This window comes from Phymastichus coffea, unplaced genomic scaffold, assembly GCF_024137745.1.
Source record: "Phymastichus coffea isolate CEN01 unplaced genomic scaffold, Cenicafe_Pcof_1.1 PCOF00009, whole genome shotgun sequence".
NCBI classification, from domain to species: Eukaryota; Metazoa; Arthropoda; class Insecta; order Hymenoptera; family Eulophidae; genus Phymastichus; species Phymastichus coffea.
The window spans coordinates 5,767,445-5,786,380 of NW_026706820.1; the positions used below are offsets into that span (position 1 = coordinate 5,767,445).

Genomic DNA, 18,936 nt, shown 5'->3' on the forward strand with positions numbered 1-18,936 from the left:
GTTTCTTACATGCCCAATTCAACATCGATCGCCATCACCACTAGCCCATACTCCCGATCAAATAATGGCTGATATGGCCGATAAAACTGACTAAATCCAGGGAAACTTTTCCAGAGAAACTCAACTAGTCCAGGTTGTAATAGACATTCTACTCCACCCTGCTATACTGGGTAGGGATATATTACGAAAAGTGAACCTCCAAATCAGCATCCTTGATACATCATTACTACCAACTTCGAGAACGCCTAGAAAACATAGCCACATGTGTCTATACAGTTTAAATCCTACGCCGGCTTTCAAAACCACCAACCAGAACCAAGACCAAGAACTCCATCAGTTTCTCGAAAGAGAATTACCGTGTTTAACAACATTACCAGCCCAACGCCGGTGTTATAACACCACATCAGATTAACTGATACCGTCCCGTACAAACAGCGATACCGTCCACATAATCTCGCCATGCAGCGCATCATCGACAAACAACTGGTATACGCAAGACGCAATTGTTCACATTATGGCAAGTGATATCGCTAAGGGTTAAATCGCTGAAGATTAACGCTGATCCTGCTCGTTGCGCCGAGATCCTTACTGTTGTTACTAACGTTCTCGTTGTTGAATGATTTTGATTGATGACGATGACTCTCTCTCTCTCTCTCTAATTGTTCTATTGCGTTTATATCTCAATTGGTGGTCTTTCTTCTCAGGTGGGGATCGAGTGGATATTGCAGAAATCTATTAAACTATGGCTATTTGGTAGAATTTACAGAGAAAATTAAATACGTAGATAAGAGGACGGTATGCAATAGGAGACGGTAGGGTATCCGGGATAATAAAAAAGAAGAATTTGAAAGCGATCAACTCGTTTATCAAATAAATAGGCTTAATCCTCGGTCAGGAGGTCCTCACTACTGTTATCGTATAGTGAGTTGGAAAGTGGTAAGAGGAGTGCCCAACCTACTCGACGAGACGGTGACGGATCTACGTGTCACGATCTTGGTCCGTGATTAGCTGTCAGTTGGATCCTCGATGCACCCGGCGCACTTATCGAGAAGCAACAACACTACTCAGGTGGGACCCTTTCAAGCTGGCAGTTGAGCTATTGTCAGGAAGAACTATCATCGGTTCGGTCTCGTTTGGCTAGAGCGTTCTATAATCAGAGTCTGCACTAATCGCGTTTTTTCGGTTTCAATGCTCCTTACTACTTCCACGCATTCGCATTCGTCTGGGCTTTATTCTACTTCCAGAATCAGGGCCTTAAATGTTAGGACCTAATGAATGAGGCGTTCAAACTCTTGGTTCACTGGTGCCAGTGCCGTTCTGGTCCGGGTCTGATCTGTGTGATCGCCCCCTATTCCTGGTTCACTGATAATGTGTCGAAGGCTAGCTCCCTTAATTTTTCCACCGGCCTTTCCCCGATTGTTGGCGCGCTTACATGGTTTGTTATCGTGGTGATGGTCATCCTGGTGGTTCTAATGATTGGACTTTGTCAGAAGTAGTCGTGGGATCATTTTCTGTAACATTTATTCGGTAAGGATTTGCTTGTTTTTTAGGATAAAACACATTGCTACCGTGGTATCTTGGATGCGGCTGAACCAGGTCTTTCACCCTCCTCCAAACCTCGAAGCGTTTTTCCGTTCAGGCTGCTAATTTAATTCGTGTACTGTTAGTGTGAGGATGTTAAGTTACTGGTAGGATCTTGGAGGATTTTATCGGACTGTTAGAATAATATCATGTGAATATTAAAAGTCGTTCACTTCCTTATTTACAAAGGACGCCTTTGTAGGTCCTAAGTGTTATGTGTGTGTGTATTTCTTTAAACGGGATCTCGTTTGCCCCCTCGTAGTCTTTTGGGACTGCTGTTGTTGGTGTTAGTTTTTTAAATCACGATTTATTGCATACTGGATTCTTCTTATCCCCGCTTCCGTGGAGCCACCCGCAAGGCTGCCCATTTAGCTGTCTAGCCGTCGTGAATTTGCAGATGTACCCGCACTTGCATTGCCATCTGCATGGGCACATCACTTTGTTGAGAGCGTAGGCGTTGGATCACACTCTCCAGTCTCCTCCGAACTCCCTTCACCTTCATGTTAGCCAGGATTTCGTTTATACTAGCCATTTTCTGCATAAACAGCTCTCTGTGTTTAGCGGAGTCCTCATCCTCCTCCAGGGATTTAAGATGAGCGTAAATCAACTTGTGTTTAGTTCCGCTGGTGGTAGCTGTCTATGCAGAATAGATGATATCACAATACGCCTATCGAACTTCGGGCGATTGTCAAATCCCAAGGGACACTTCCGTATTTTCGTTTCTGTATTGCAATTTTACCTCGGCCACTTCATCCCCGAATAGCACGGTATTGTAAAAATCGAAAAGAGGCTGAAAAGGTGACAGGTTATGCTTAGGCTGGCGGGCCTTCCTTATCTTGTCTACCAGCCTAATAAACTCCGTTTCGTCGGTTTTCGATATTTTGGTCATTCTTCTGCTCAAGCTGTTTTCTAAAATTCAACCAACTAACTACGGATACGAAATAAACACGTCGAAAGTACTGGTTAATATCACAGACGAAAACTCTTTATTACTTCTGAATGTTACATTACATTCGGTCCGCGTGTTTGTGTTTACATACCGCGCTCGCACGACAACAACATACAGTGTCGGAACGCTCGCCGCTCTTTGTTAGCCAAGATATTGCATGCACGCTTTTCATCGAGTCGAGGGATTATTGTTTAGCAATTATATCACGGTCGCGAAATTAAGCTGGCCAGCTTACTTTTTTATTTCAGCTCTCGCACGGATTGCAAGGGGGAAAGGGGGATCCCGTACAGCACGCTGTGTTTTTGTGCACTGTCCGATTGTCGGTTGCGATGTCTCTCGCTCGCAGTTTCGCCCTCGATGGCGAAACTCACCACTCATGCACACACTCGTATACACTTAGTTCTGTCAACTATCTCCCCTCGATCCTCGTAGCTGATCTGTATTCACGCTCCCAAGAACATTCGGAACAACGTCAGAAGGTTATGCGGCACGGCTTTGCGATCGGTAGTTATTCTGATATGCGGCTCTCCGTATCGGTAGATAGTCCTGCCCTTTTGGTCAAGCCTGACGATGGCTAATCCCTCACTGGTTCATTTTCAATCGCGCGCATTCCGCCTCGGCGCGTGCCGAATTCCCTCATTACGTTTTCCCTCTCCCGGTAGGTGCTGCCCCCGCGGGCAGCCACTAGGTTAGGCTATTAGCGCTAATATGACGTTTACCGTCACAGGTTGTAGTATTTGCGTTACAAATCATTTATATGGAAAAGCTTATAGAGGCTCGATAGTAATAATGAAAAGTTCCATTAAAAACGACAAAGACAACAAGACTTGCACACTACGTCTTCAGGCTTGCAGTGTACAGGTTTATACCGATAAGAAGACTCTAACAGTACCTCACCTCAGTGAATTTTCCTCAGACCATTGTCTTATTCTGATCGAATTTAATTACAGAAGTATTTTTAACAAATGAAGACACCTTTTTTTATAATAAAACCAACTAGAATAAGTATTGAAAGTTAATCGAGGAAAAACTAAAATATAATGTTAGCCTTAAGTTTACGATTGAACTTGAAGAAGCAATAACCAACTTAATGAAATTAATTCTCGACTCTTATGAAATATCGTCGACTAAAATTGCAAAAAAGGTAATTCTTATGTAAACCTACCTTATATTAACAAAACAATTGAGAAAAAAGGAAAGTCCAAAAAAATGTGGCGCTATTCTAAGAAACAAAGATAATAAAACTAAATTAAATAAATCAATTAAAGAATTAAAAAAGATGCTATTAAAAACGGAACATTCAAAAATACATGAGATTTCTCTTTTACTAAAGATACTGATTAATCTCTTTCGAGTGCAACTAAGAAAATTAAAAGACCAACAATGCATTCATCTCCAGTCAAAATCCTCACGGAAAAATAGGTTAAGGCTAAAAAAAATCTTACATCTTTACAGAGTGCTTCAAAAAAGTCTTTAAAATCCCTCCGAAAGTCATATCTAAAGATTAGAGAAATATCAGTCGTTTTAAAATAACTGAGATAAAAAGTAAGATAATGAAAATCAAAGCTAAGAAAACTCCAGAACATAATAACATAAACGATAAAGTGATCAAGGAATTATCATCAAAATCCGTCAGATTTCTATTTATATTTATAAATTCATGTGTACGTTTGTTTCACTTTCTGAACAAAGTAAAACCTACACAAATTATTTTCATTTAAAAGTCTTAATCTTTTGGCAGAACACTAGGATTCAGCAAAAGCATGTGTAGAATTGCGAAATTATCTAAACTATACATTATATGATTTAAGAAATGCAGAATTCTTACTAACAAGACTAACACATAACATTTACACATAGCAGTTACACACAACATTTATGCTGCATGAAGATAACTATCCTAATATTGCCATAAATAACAAGGTAATTCCTAGCAGTGATACTGTGAAATACTTAGATGTGCACCTTGATCACATGGAAAAAAAACAACTTCAACTAAAGCTTCGAAAAATGTACTGATTGATTGAAATAAAGTTCCTACTATTTTTAAATAATTAACAGTTTATATGAAAAAGTATAATAAAATTAGTTTTAACATGTGGAATGCAATCATAGGGAAAAGTCTTTAGATCCAATATCGACTTTATCTTTCACACTCTCAAGTTATAAACATTTCTTATAGGCTAAATCCATCTCGCATCAAAGATTTTCATAACAAATGATTTTTTTATTCCTGTCAAACTAGGTCAATTGAGCTTTCTGTAAGGTTACTGGTATTTATGTCAAACACCACTGTTATTTAACATGTCAAATCTTTGACTGATTGTTTCTCAAAGGAACAGATTGTAAATATTTATTAAAAAATTTAAGTTAATTTTCATCTAAACTGGGGATTATGATTTGTTATTTTTTTTAATTTAGAAATTGTATTGTGTATGTACTATCGCTACAGCTTATGAATAAAGCGAGAAGTTCCCATGCGGGAGATCTGGATTCGACTTCTTGTGGGAACCAAGGGCTTTTTCTTAAAAAAAAGTATGTGTACTAAAACCAATGTCATAGTTCTCACAGGGGCTCAAATTATACTGAACAATTAAATGTAAATCTAGCAATCAGAGGATGACTATTTCTGCTTACTATAGACTTTTGTTATAATTGTAGTAACAAAAGTATGACTACTTTTAAACACGGTAGTCCGATAGTTCTTGTGTAAAGGGAAAGTCGGATTTTACAATAAATGTTTGCCCGCGACTCTATTAACTAAATTATTTACGCGGAGATTAGGAAGATAAAATGCTACGATTATTGAGCAACTTGCCGGGTATGCAGGTTGCGACGTTCACGCGTGAGAGAGCCTGGAACGGGAAGTAGAAGTAAATCAAACTCATTTACAACTCTTAATACCAAAAAATTTAGTAAATTACCAACCAAGAAAATATAAAAGAAAATTATAAATTTAAACAAAGAAGAAGAATTAAAAACAAACTGAGATTAATCATAATAAAAAAACTGTCTTTTGCGGGCGTATCCCACTCGAACAAGCACTCGGGGCGAAACGATATTTACGAAGATGTGTTCAACCGTCGTAAATCGGCATTTTTGTCCGACATAAAACGGTGAGCTTCTCTGACGGATCTAGACAATCAAAGATTGCTCATCAGTGGTATTTTTTTGCTCACCAGATCGTCCGGAGCTCACGACACCGTGATCGTCATGCACGCACCAGTATTGAGTCGGAAGGAACGGAAAGAGAAAGAAAAAAGCTCACGCTGTCGCTACTCGCCCCAGTTACGGCACCTTCTCCTCTTGTGGACTTGGGCATCAGTGGCGATGATGTAAACGTCCACAAATCTACTATAATAGCTAGTGTATACGTTGTTTCACACTTTTCCGATTTGAGGGTGGTATAGCGTAATCAAGACATTGCCACCCCTCTCTCTGGGCGCCATTAGGTTGGCATAGCCCACTGTCTTTCACCCCTTCGCTTTCAAATATATTGGGGATCCGGAAGTCAAGTTTGCTACGACATCCCTGGCGCGACTCAGCGAGTCGGAACCTTTTTAATCTAAGGCGGCGACCTCCTCGGAAGGAGTACCGATCTTTTCACGGTTCGACGCTCAAGGAGAGCGGAACTAAAGGCTTGACCCTCGGTTTGGGCGCGACGGGACTCTAGTTGCCCCAACGTCTACTACGTCGGAAGCACGCAGCATACAAATCTTACGAGATTTGCTTGACCTGGTACCACTACCCCGCAGAGGCCAACCCAAATTGGGATGTCAGAGGAGAGACTCAGCCAGGACAGTCAGAGGAAGATTCCTTAGACGATCAACCAACTAAGCCCCCCTCCTGGGCTCGCGTTCAAAATACATCCCACCCTGCGTTCCTGTATTAAGGGATTTCTCCCACAACTCACAGGTCCATCGCTTCGACATACCGGAGTACGTCTCCCCATTGCGTTTCGGTCCAACCCGCTCACGCTGGTGGGTATCCGTCATTCGAAAGGTTGTTTTTACCCCGTTCCATCCCAAAGTCAGATCTTTCAAAACTCTGTCGTTGGGTCAAAACGAGGCTCATCGCGTTCAAGTTAGCTTTTTATCGTGGTCGCTATCCACGGCCTTTATTGCTTGGCAAGCTTAGCCAGAGCCGCCTTTTGGCCACCCTTCTGGGTGTTCACCGCGTCCCCCCGTTGAGGCGGAGCAGATGGCACTTGCGAGGTCTGCCGTTCAAAGAGATCTCGCTTTAAAACGTGGCTACTATAATAGCCAGAAATGACCTGGCTTTCTAGATCAATCAAAACACAAGGTCCTGCAGCAATCCACGATGCTGAATACTTGTTTTCTTCGTACCGCCGACGTTTTTCCGAACGAAATTCGGCTATCGAACTTTTACTACTACCACTGGTGACCCACCGAGCTAAATATCTGCATCAAACTGTCTTTCTTCTTCTTCTCTCGCTCCATTTTAGTCTCTCTTCCCTTTCTCCTTCCCGCATGCTGCCTTGCCCTCAGGCATGCAGCTCATCCGTCCTCAGCTCCTAAGCCACTAATTAGCACCTCAAACCAGGCATTAGTAATGTGCTAACGCAATTACACCGATGCCCGACTTAACGATAGCACGCGTAGACAGCGAGAGGTCAGAGACGACAAGGAAATTGATATTAAGTGGAGTTTCCCGTCACACTTGGGAAAACAAGGTATCGAAAATTCTCTTCCTGGTGGGGTCCATACAGATACTAGACGATTTTTCACCTGTATGCTAAGGCATGTCATTAACTAACTTTTATATTCGTACCATTAGTTGTACTAGAAGTCAATGAGAGCGCTTCGTGCGTGGAATACATCCAACAATTATATGATATATAGTCTATACATCAAATAATTATCTCAAATCGACCAATAGAAATCAATAGAGACTTCACTTTTCAAAATTTTCTCTTTTAAGAAAGGATACTTTCGAGTATTACAAGACGCTTTCCATATGATATGGAAAAATGCATGGATCGTGTATTTATAATATGTATAATTATTTGTATCCGTCATTTGGAGAAAGATTGTAAATCTATTATTAGACTTCAGCCTGAATAATATTTAGTATTGTTCCTAGTTACGAAAGATTCGGTAGTTATTAATTAAGAATATCATTCCTGTGATGTGTACCTTGGCAATAAGTAAGACACATTACCGCTGTGGAAACGGCAATCATAAAAATAATTAATGAAATACTTAAATGAAATTTTATGTGATGCTAACATTTAATATTTAAATTACCTATTTAAAACTTACTTATTTGATTTGTGTCATAGGTGTACGTATGTTAGACGGTCCCGTGAATGATGCTGTCGAGGCACGTGCGCTGGGTCTAAATCCGGATCATATAGATATTTATAGTGCCTCCTGGGGACCAGAAGATGACGGCAAAACTGTCGATGGACCAGGGCCACTAGCACGACGTGCATTTATCTATGGTGTAACTAGTGTAAGTAAATACATTTTTAAATCGAAAGTCTATGTAAAACCTGTTATTAAATTTCATATATTTACTTTTTATTTCCACGCTTACATTAACTTGTATTTTCATGCAAAAGACTATTATTTATGAGTGAGAAATAGTATTAAAATTCAAATAAAAAAGCATAAGCGTCATATTCAAATATGTTTGAATTTCTTCTATAATAGGGTCGTCAAGGCAAGGGTTCGATTTTTGTCTGGGCATCAGGAAATGGAGGTCGTCATACAGACTCCTGCAACTGTGATGGCTACACTAATAGTATATTCACGTTATCTATCTCTTCGGCAACACAAGGAGGATATAAACCTTGGTATCTTGAGGAATGCAGTTCAACATTAGCTTCAACTTACTCTTCAGGTACACCTGGTAACGATAAAAGTGTCACTACTGTTGATATGGACGCTGGTTTGCGCGAAGATCATATCTGCACAGTAGAGCACACTGGTACTTCAGCTTCGGCACCACTTGCTGCTGGTATTGTGGCTCTTGCTCTTGAAGCAAACCCCACGCTTACATGGCGCGATATGCAGTATCTTGTTGTACTCACTTCGCGATCGCAACCTCTCGAAAAAGAATCTGGTTGGATTCTCAACGGCGTCAAACGAAAGGTATTTCAGTCTTACTTTCTTTCTTTATGTGCTTTTATTTTTATTTATTTATTTTATTCCAGTTGTTAGTTAAATTACAGAATAATATTCGATTCATTCCATGTATATTCGTTGAAAAATTCATTTGGTTTGCAATCTTTGGAATATTAATCTATATTATGTATCATACGAACTTCTTTAAAAGCAAAACTCAAGCTAGTTAGAGTTCAACTGAAAACTTCGGATTGACTTAAGTTTCAACTTCCTGATCAGTTCAGACTCAGAACTTTTAAATTTCAGAGATGTTTTTATTAATTAGATTATAAATTTTTATAAGCTAGAATATTTTAAGTTTTTTAACTATTGAAAGTACTGCGATTGTGCTCCTTGATCCATTTTTGGAAATAGTGTCCTTTCGAATTTTGTACATTTTTTTATAAGCCCAAGAATAAGCCGACTCAGAAATTGGAAAGCCTAAACTATTGAACATTTAAAGTTTCCGCTGGAACTTAATGTTTGGAAGTATGTATATAACTACTTGGAAGAACATTATCCTTTTATTACACTAAATAACAATGTTTATTGCTACTTATTAAATTCATAAAGAAATTTTTTAATCAACTTTGCATTAACCTCTTAACTGGAAAAACTTTTCTAACTTTTCGTGCCAAAACTGGCAGCTACAATTTATACTTCTAGATGAACATAAATATGGTTCCTAGGAATTTTAGAACCTGCTGAATCTATTTCTATAGTTATTTTTAACCAACAACCTACCCAAAGTGTTTAAAATTGGGGTTGAAGGGGGTAAATGTTGATTGTTTTTTTTCTTGAATTTTAAGCTTTTTACGGCCAGTTGTTAGTTTTTTCGTTATATAGACATTGGTTGGTTTTATTTACAATAAATATATTATAATTGACAGAAGAATGATTAGGAAAAACCACTTTATGATCACAAAAACAGTTTCCTCGCTTCAAACACTACTTCCCGTTTGTTGATTTTGTAGCCAAATGTATGATGACAGTAAGATCAGTGCACTCAAAAACCCTTATTAATGTTAGTTTATTATAACTAGATATATAACTATGTATAATATCGGTGGATACCAGATTTAGTGAAAAATGTTGCGAAAGTTTCCTTTCTTGAGGGTTTCCAAGATGCCGTTTTAAGAGCGATATATTGAAATTATTATGCAATTCTAATTTGATTCTATTTTGATTCAGCAATTTCAAAAATTATTGTATACCAAATTTGGTCCACATCCAATACAAAGTATGAAAGTTATTCAAAGATGTATATATATGATCCACTGCCAGTTAAGGAGTTAGCATTAACTTAAAAATTAAAGCAAGAGGAAGGAAAGCGGATAGATATACTATGATAAGATATAAGCCCATACTACACGTAATTGCTGGATAGATAATTTGAATGAACATATCGGTGCTGACAATTTTGTTATGAGAAGATAGAAATTCAAATTACGTAAGTCATGAAAGCTTACTAGGGAAGCGGAGGTTGTTTACGAAATTTTCACTGATAAATAAAGATTGTAAAAGAACGCATTTGCTACTAGTTATTTATACTGCAAGGCCATCGTGTAATAATGAATAACATTACAGATGATAAGAATTTCACAAAAATACTATAAAAATCTCACAAAGTTCAGACCTTATCGCAAGGAAGTCAAGTATCTTGGACACGTGTTGACTTCTGAAGGAATTAAACCGGATCCCAAGAAAGCCGAAGCATTAGAAAAATTTCCATTACCAGGAAACACAACTGCTGTGAAGTCTTTCCATAATTTTACGGGTTACTACCACCGATTTATTCCATCCACCGTTACTTCAATTCATTTGTGATCAAAAATCGAAGCAAAATCGAGTCAACAAGCACACAGCCATTAGCAAAACGTCCGAAACAAGATTATCAGTCAACACCAAATTAAAATTTAATAGTTGACTCAAAACAAAATCAACAGGCCCTTTTCAGCTCAAATTATGATGACAGAATAGATTTTCCATGTATATTGACGAATCTATATCTCTAGAGAATTCCTGGAATATTATACCGACTTTCAGACTAAGAACGCAGAAGAATAGAAGAAATTCTGAAGGTCTCCATTGAGTTACAAGGGAAACTTGATGGTACTATACCTCAGAACACGACAAATACCTAATTCACAGTAGCAGCTATAGGAACAAAAGAATAGAAGATTTGATAAATCCCACTATAGCCCTCATGTCTCCCAACTCCGAATCGGATCCTGATGACACGACTTTGACTGATTTTATGGATCTTGCCATAGACCAAGCAATACCGGTCAGTTCTGAAATCAACCAGAAACTAAAGGTGATCCTGCGATGAGTATCCATCGACGAAAAATAAATCTCAGATCGTAAACAGGCCTTCAACAAATAATTCAGCTTCCAAAACATCCTCAGACATACTCATCTGAAGTAGAATATGAATTTGATCGTAGTGAAATAAATAGGCCTAGACCATCTCATAAAACTAAAGACACCTTCTTAGTCGTGAAACATAATCTTACTTACTTCGTAACCCGTAGATTCTAGAGCATTTACCCTTCAAAACGAAGTTAGACTTCAGCTTCAACAGAAATTGACACTTTTTAAGGCAAAGATGTATCAAGATGAAAACAAATATCTCATAGCACTATCTATAAAAGAAAACCTTAGTATGAAATTAAACTCAGAAATCTTGAAAAGTGTGATAGAATCCTTTTCAGACATATGTCTTTCGCATAGTTTATTCTCAGTTAAAATTTTAAAAACAAACAAACTTAACGATATAGATTGCAACGAGATCGTCGATCTACTCAAGATTTATTTTCAAGATACTCAAACTAATCTGATTTGTAGGAATCTAGTACAATTACCAAACACTACCATGAGAAAAGAAATAGTCCGTGACACTCATGAGTTCCCAATAAACGGATACAAAGATGTCACGAAAACCTATATATTCGACAAAACTACTTGGCCGAATATAAAAAGTTAAATACAGAAACTTATTGGCCTCTGCAAAACTTGCGAAATTAATAAGCTTTGTAGAGCAAAAAGGAAATAACTAATCATTTTGATGGAAAATATTTATTTTCTAACAATTCATTGTTTAATAATAAAACATTAGATTAATAAAACTCCCATAAACAACTTCTTAAATTATAGCAAGCATGTTTTTAATTCATTCACGGCTATCCGAAATTAATTTTAACAGATCATGGCACAAATGTTACTAGTTCACTAATGAAGAATATGACAAAACTCTGTCGCATAAAAGCATGTAATCCAATGGCAGAGGTAAACGGATGCACCATTTAATAACCGGATGGATAACAAATTGCATTAATAATAGAAGTATTATTAATACTTATATTATTAATGGAGTGAATGACTCATGGACTGAATGCTCCGCCTTCTCTTATAACACAAGTGTCTATGAAGGCACGAAACTAATACCGTACAAGTGCGTCTATAATAAATTAACTCACGCGCCTGGCCCAGAACTTGAAGAAGACTTTGTTGATACGTATTGATATCACCTAGATTTTAAGAGCGACTGACTGATGTGCAGGAAGTTGCTCGGACAAATTTGATAAATGCAACAAAACGTTTCAAAAATTGTTATGATAGAAAATGTAATCCTTATACTTTTAAGGATGGAGATTATGTCATGCTAATTTTAGAACCAAGAACTGAAAAACACGTGCCTTAATATCGAGGTTTCCACAAAGTTCTAGAAGTGAAAGACGAATCGGAAAACGTAAAGATGACATGCAAATCAGTACTCGTCTATTACACCCCAATATATTGCGCTTCATTCGCTTAAGATGTGGCAAAATCAGGACTACTGTCTCAGATAGTTCCTGTACATTATTCAGCCATGAAAATAATTCAAATACTTTTTTCAGTAAAAATGATTATAGTGTGCATAATGTTACTATTAACACCAATGCCTCTATGATAAGTATAATCTAAAAGCAATTCGTAAATATAAGAATTTGTAACTATCGTAAAAACATTCTAAAGCCGGAACTTGAAAGAAATTAAATGTAAATATATAAATAAAATGGAAGTATTACTGCAATATTATAATGATACCAAGCATAAGCTAGACCAACTCAAGATCTTGAGTAGAACTACCATATAAGCTACGTAATAATATGGAATATCTATTTATTTTCTCTTTAATTTGTTTCTCTTTCATTTAGATCACGAAAAGTACGAGATAATATTGCAAGATGAAAGGCCTAACGGTAAGGCAATTCTTGGCTATTTCAAACAGTTTAAAACATCAAATCACCAATTTTGTTCAAAGTTGGTAGACTTGTTACCTATACAAAGGTTAACATCTGTGCAGAGTTTTGGATCAAAATATTGATAAGGGGCTAACTTATCAACTGTTTAAAAAATATTGGACTTTTTTTTATTAATTCGATTTCTAGGAGACTAATAAAGATATGGACATGATTCTTTTTATAAAAGCCGCGGAAAGAACTTCACTTTTAAAATGTAAATAGTAAAATACCAAATCATTTATTTATGCCATTGTTATAAACAATTTTTTCAAAAAATCAACGATATCTCAAAAAAAGACATTTTTTTTAAATTTTTGCACCATCGCGTTCCTTGTCATTTTTTACATAAGAAAACGTTCAGAAAATCAAGTGCCCGCTATCAGGATTAAGACATCACTAAAATGAAACGACCCGCGCGCTAGTCGCTCGGCCGCTCGATCGTCTGCTACTCGTGCGGTTCCAACGTTGTTTGCGGTAAATGCCTTTAACGAAAAAATAATTTCATATTCTATCATACTATATATATTTATTTAAATAATATATAAATTAGTTAATTAAATAAGTAATTAAATTTAATGACTTATTTACTTAATATAACGTAATATACGAGGTCTGTCCGGAAAGTATCGTGCCTACTTTTATATTTTCGTGCTAGCGTTATTCTTTATCATCCAGTGGGTGGCATCCTTCAAAGTGATCCCCACTTAATTGAATAACACGGTTCCATCGAAGTTTCCACTTTTCAAAACAGTCCTGGAACTCACTTTTAGAGATAGCCTTAAAAGTACACTCATCGCATTGTTTTCAACCGTTGTTTTGTCATCGAATCGGTGTCCTTTGAGTGGTTTTTTTTAGTTTTGGAAAAAGCCAAGAGTCACAAGGAACTATGTCGCGACTGTATGGAGGTTGTCGAAGCAATGCGATATTGTGTTTGCTCAAAAACTGCTGCATAAGGTTGGATGAATGCGCTGGCGCATTATCGTGATGGAGAAGCCAGTCACCACTTTCCCAAAAGTGCGGCCGTTTTCTTCTTACTGCATCACGCAAACGTTTCAAGATTTGAACGTAGTATTATTTATTGATTGTCTGACCTGTTGGTGCATATTCTTGATGCACAACACCTTCATAATCGAAAAAAACAATCAACATTAACTTAACATTGCTCCGACTTTGACGTGATTTTTTTGGTCTTGGCGATTCAGAATGCTTAAACTATGAAGATTGTTATTTTGCTTGAGGATCATAACCATAAACCCATGATTTATCACCTGTAATAACTTTTCTAAGCGCATTATCATCATTATTGACCATTTCCAGATTGTCCAGAGCGATTTCTAAGCGAATGTTCTTCTGCTCTGCTGTGAGCAATTTTGGGATGAATTTCGCACACACGCGTTTCATTCCTAAATTTTCGGTTAAAATTTCTGAAATAATAGTTTTTGGTATCCCAAGGTCTTCTTCTAATTCTCGCACAGTCATACGATGATCTTATTCGATTGCAAGTCGCATCCGCTCAATATTATCTGCGGTTTTTGTCGTCGAAGGTCAGCTGGAACAAGAATCACTATCGACAGAAGTGCGACCATCCTTGAACCGTTTATACCACTCTTTTATTCGTGTTATGCTCATACACTTGATTCCGAAGGCCTTTTGCATCATTTCAATAGTTTCCGAACTCGTTTTTCCGAGTTGAAAGCAAAATTGGATGCAAATTCGTTGATCTTGTTTTTTCGTCATTTTTGACATTATCAAAATCCGACGAACGCGAAAAAGGCACTGTAAACAAAGACACGCTGCGCATGAACGATACGTCCGGCAGGTGTCAGTAAGTAACCAATAGATTCGTAAGGCTTTACTGTTGACGTTTCTTTCCGATAGAGGTCGCTCGAACACTGGCGCGAAGATATAAACGTAGGCCCGATACTTTCCGGACAGACCTCGTAATGTAATATAAGTAAAGTAATATAAGTAAAGTAATATAAGTAATATAAATGAACTATTGTTTTGTACAATCTGAAACAACATTGAATTAAACATTTGCTCTGTGCGTTTGATCAGGCGTGAGAATGACGTATATTCAATAATATATGGTAGAAAATAGGTTAGAACAAATTACTTGTAAATAACTTATTAAGAGTATTGTGGTGTAGGTCCGATAAAAAAACATTTTTAATGCGGCCGCTTCGTAAATATGCGCCGGTCTCAACCCCGATATTGTTAGCCGCAGTCATCGGTGATTACGCATGTAGACGCTCGTTATAATATCTTAGATACTAACCAACACAGCCGCGCTAACAAACAGTTAGTGCGCCTGATAGGCAGGATCATTATATTGCGCAATAACGAGCAAAGAGCCTTTCGGTAAATACGATAGTGAATACCCGTGGTTGAGCCTATTGGCGGCTAATAAAGTCTAAATTTTTACTTGTTTACCGATTTTTAATATAGCACTCGCACTCGCATCACGCGTGGAACAAGCGTGTAAATTTATGTTAAAATTAGCCGCAACACAACTGACAGATGACAATGGACCCCACTTAAAAAGAGGTAGAAGACTGGGTGTTGACGCTCCAAGACGAGGAAATTAACGAGTACCTCGAACACCTGGAGCTCAAGACAAGCGGGAATAAGCTCTCGAGAGCTGGACGACTGCAAAACTGGTTGTTAGGCGACTACTCTGCGGCGGATTTCGCGGAAGTCGACAACCAGCACAGCAATTCGGCAAGAAGGGCAGCCCTACGCTCGGAGCTAATAGTATCCTTATGCGCGGAACACACAGCATCCGAGCAAGAAGGAGAACTTCCGCTAGCCCAGCTAATGCAGAGTGCAGAAGTGATATCGCGGATCTAAGAAACAGCGATAAACATCACAAACGTACTTACTGGACGACGGCGAGAGTACGAGCAGTAACAAAAACATCACGATAACGGCTAATGATGGTAGCCAGTTCAAACTCCCGCCAGCATTTGCTATGATAATTCAAGATCTCATTTTCCGGTCCAGAAAGAATGAGAAGAAGCTCGAGCTGCTAGACTCATTAAGAGTGAGTGTGTCGAGTCTAACGAAAGTATTAGACCAAATATACAACAACTGCAGCAATGTGAAAAGCCAACTGGACGACCTATCTGCCAGGATGAATGCATTGGAAAATGCCGAAAACAGAAATGTACAGCAAGACAATGCGAATAATTCTTGCGAAATGCGACAACAAGAGAACACACGTAGGAGCGTAGCATTCCAAGATACCTTCACCTACCATTACGACACCAGGTTGCCTCAAAGTACTCCAGCTGGACCCGGACAGAGGCCCACGGGGGCCTCCGGCAGGACTCCCTGCCAGACGCTCCCTTTCGGAGAGGGTGGACAGCATTAACTCAGTGGAGTTAATGTTGAAGTGAATAACCACCCGCCGAGCACGTGGTTATCTCAGCAGACAACAAACCCTTGGTCGACTACAAGGGATGTTGGTCGCATTGTCCGAGGTTGGAAACTGAAGTTTTCAGGAGAGGGCAATGCGATTATTGACACCTTCCTGTCTAGGCTGGATAACTTGAGGAATGGGGCAGGACTCACAGAAGACGAGATGCTCCTAACGGTATCGGAGCTGCTCGTCGGTCCCGCCTTCACCTGGTACGAGGCGATGAAGGAGGAATGGCTCTCTTACGCTGAGTTCGAGATGGACGCAAGAGAGTGGTTTGGGACCTGCGTACAGCAGCAACAACGTCTGATGAAGGAAGTTCAGAGCCGATATCAGGGCCCCGACGAACCCGTGAATATTTATGTCGCCAACATGATGGGCCTGATGAAACGGCTAAACCCCCAGATGACGCCTGATTGTCAATTGGACCTGCTGCACGCCAACCTTCTCCCGGACATTCAAGGTCAAGTGCGGAGGTCCGAAGTGAACTCCATACGGACCCTGAACGCGCTGGCCACGGCGGCACAGAACAGCTTACACTAGCGAAAGGTAGAACGGGTGGTACCAGACCCTCAGTCAACTCTGTACCCGGAGTTAGCGTACCACCCTCGCACCGATGGAAACAAGGGCCGTAAGGGCAAAGTGGCAGCGGTGTCCAGTGATAAACCGGAGGTCAGCGACAGATTTGACCGTATAGAGAAAGTACTCGAGAAGGTGACGCACCACGTCGTCTACACGCCGACGCCCTCGGGGCGACACCTAGTCTGAGCCTAGAGGCCGTTGATGGCGAGAAGAAGACTCCATCCACCGATATACTGAGCCAAGTGCTGCTATCTCTCAAGGAGATATCGGAAGGGATGAAGAATAACTTTGCCGGGAAAACCCTGACCTCAGAGGACCGAACTAACAAGCCGGAAGCTCTTCGACGATGGGAGAGAGACTTCTCCAAGCCACTCAAACGCATCAAGTGTGGATTACTGGGGTACAGCAGAAAGTACTGTCCCCAATGCAGCTAGTGTATGCGTTGTTGCACACTTTTCCGTTTTGAGGGTGGTATAGCCTAATCAAGACATTTCCACCCCTATCTCTGGGCGCCAATAAGTTGGCTTAGCCCACTGTCTTTCACCCCTTCGCTTTCAAATACATTGGGGATCCGGAAGTCAAGTTTGCTACGACATCCCTGGCGCACTCAGCGAGTCGGAACCTTTTTGATCTAAGGCGGTGACCACCTCGAAAGGAGTACTGATCTTTTCACGGTTCAATGCTCAAGGAGAGCGGAACTAAAGGCTTGACCCTCGGTTTGGGCGCAGCGGGACTCTAGTTGCCCCAACGTCTACTGCGTCGGAAGCACGCAGCATACAAATCTTACGAGATTTGCTTGACCTGGTACCACTACCCCGCAGAGGCCAACCCAAATTGGGATGTCAGAAGAGAGACTCAGCCAGGACAGCCAGAGGAAGATTCCTAAGACGATCAACCAACTAACCCTCCCCTCCTGGGCTCGCGTTCGAAAAACATCCCACCCTGCGTACCTGTATTAAGGGATTTCTCCCACGACTCACAGATCCATTGCTTCGACGTACCGAGGTACGTCTTCCCATTGCGTTTCGGTCATCCCCGCTCGCGCTGGTGGGTATCCGTCATTCGAAAGGTTGTTGTTACCCCGTTTTGTCCCAAAGTCAGATCTCGCTTTCTAAAGAATGGTTTTTATGACTTGGCTGATACTGATATTTGCTCTTTCGATTTAGTTTTTGACTGTTATGTCAGGGCGGGATCTCGTCTAGCCGACAAGGCGACTCCCCAGGCAGTTTTCAGTATTCTTACCTGTCATGCCACGCATTCGGTTCAAAACTCCGTCGTTGGGTTAAATGGGGTTCATCGCGTTCAAGTATTCGAACTTCAGAATTTAGTTCTGAAGTTGATGTTCAAAAATTATCGTTCAAAAATTTCAAGCTTTATAAGCTGTGTGTAGACCTTGTAAGAGGCGGCATCTTTCTACCGTAGTTTATAACTACATTTCTCCGCTTCCTCTTCTTTATGGGTGCTCCTTCCCTGGGCTCTATGACTTCTAGCAAAGTCTCCAAAGGCTTTGTAGATTTTCCTGCTGGATACTAGGGCTGTTTCTGGGCAAGGCCATATGTGGCCTTCTTCTTCAACAGCCTCTATTAATGGCTTTCTTAATTCCCTTAATTCTTCGCAGTTAAAGAGAATATGGCTTTCGCTTTCTACTTCTCCACAGCTACACAGTTGGTCTTCGCATAATCCTCTTTTATGGACGTATGACTTAAAAGCACCATGTCCAGTCATGAACTGTACTGTGTAGTGGTTGGGGTTGAGCCACCTCTTCTTTAATCTATCTTTGATTACTAGGAAATAGCAGTACGTTCTCCTGCCATTTGTGGTTGACTGCCATCTCTCTTGCCATACCATTTCGGTTTCATCGTTGATGAGTTGTATGGCTTTCGAAATTTTTAGTCCGCCCGATCGAAGTTCCTCCGATTTAATTCGGATGCCGTGCATTTTAATCGATTTCCCTTTCCTGACGCAGTACTTTGCAACTCTCGCGTCAAGCTC

General features: G+C 39.8%; 1 protein-coding gene across 5 annotated transcripts in view; it reads left to right on the forward strand.

The window, feature by feature from the left end:
* The window catches only part of LOC131670719 (furin-like protease 2), a 1,261,737-nt gene that overhangs the window by 472,515 nt on the left and 770,286 nt on the right, over nucleotides 1-18,936 (forward strand). For all 5 annotated transcript variants that reach the window (XM_058946572.1, XM_058946583.1, XM_058946600.1 and 2 more), the window contains 2 exons: nucleotides 7,833-8,005; nucleotides 8,206-8,646. In XM_058946572.1, coding sequence (XP_058802555.1) covers nucleotides 7,833-8,005; nucleotides 8,206-8,646 — 614 coding nt within the window. The remainder of the gene's footprint in view (nucleotides 1-7,832; nucleotides 8,006-8,205; nucleotides 8,647-18,936) is intronic.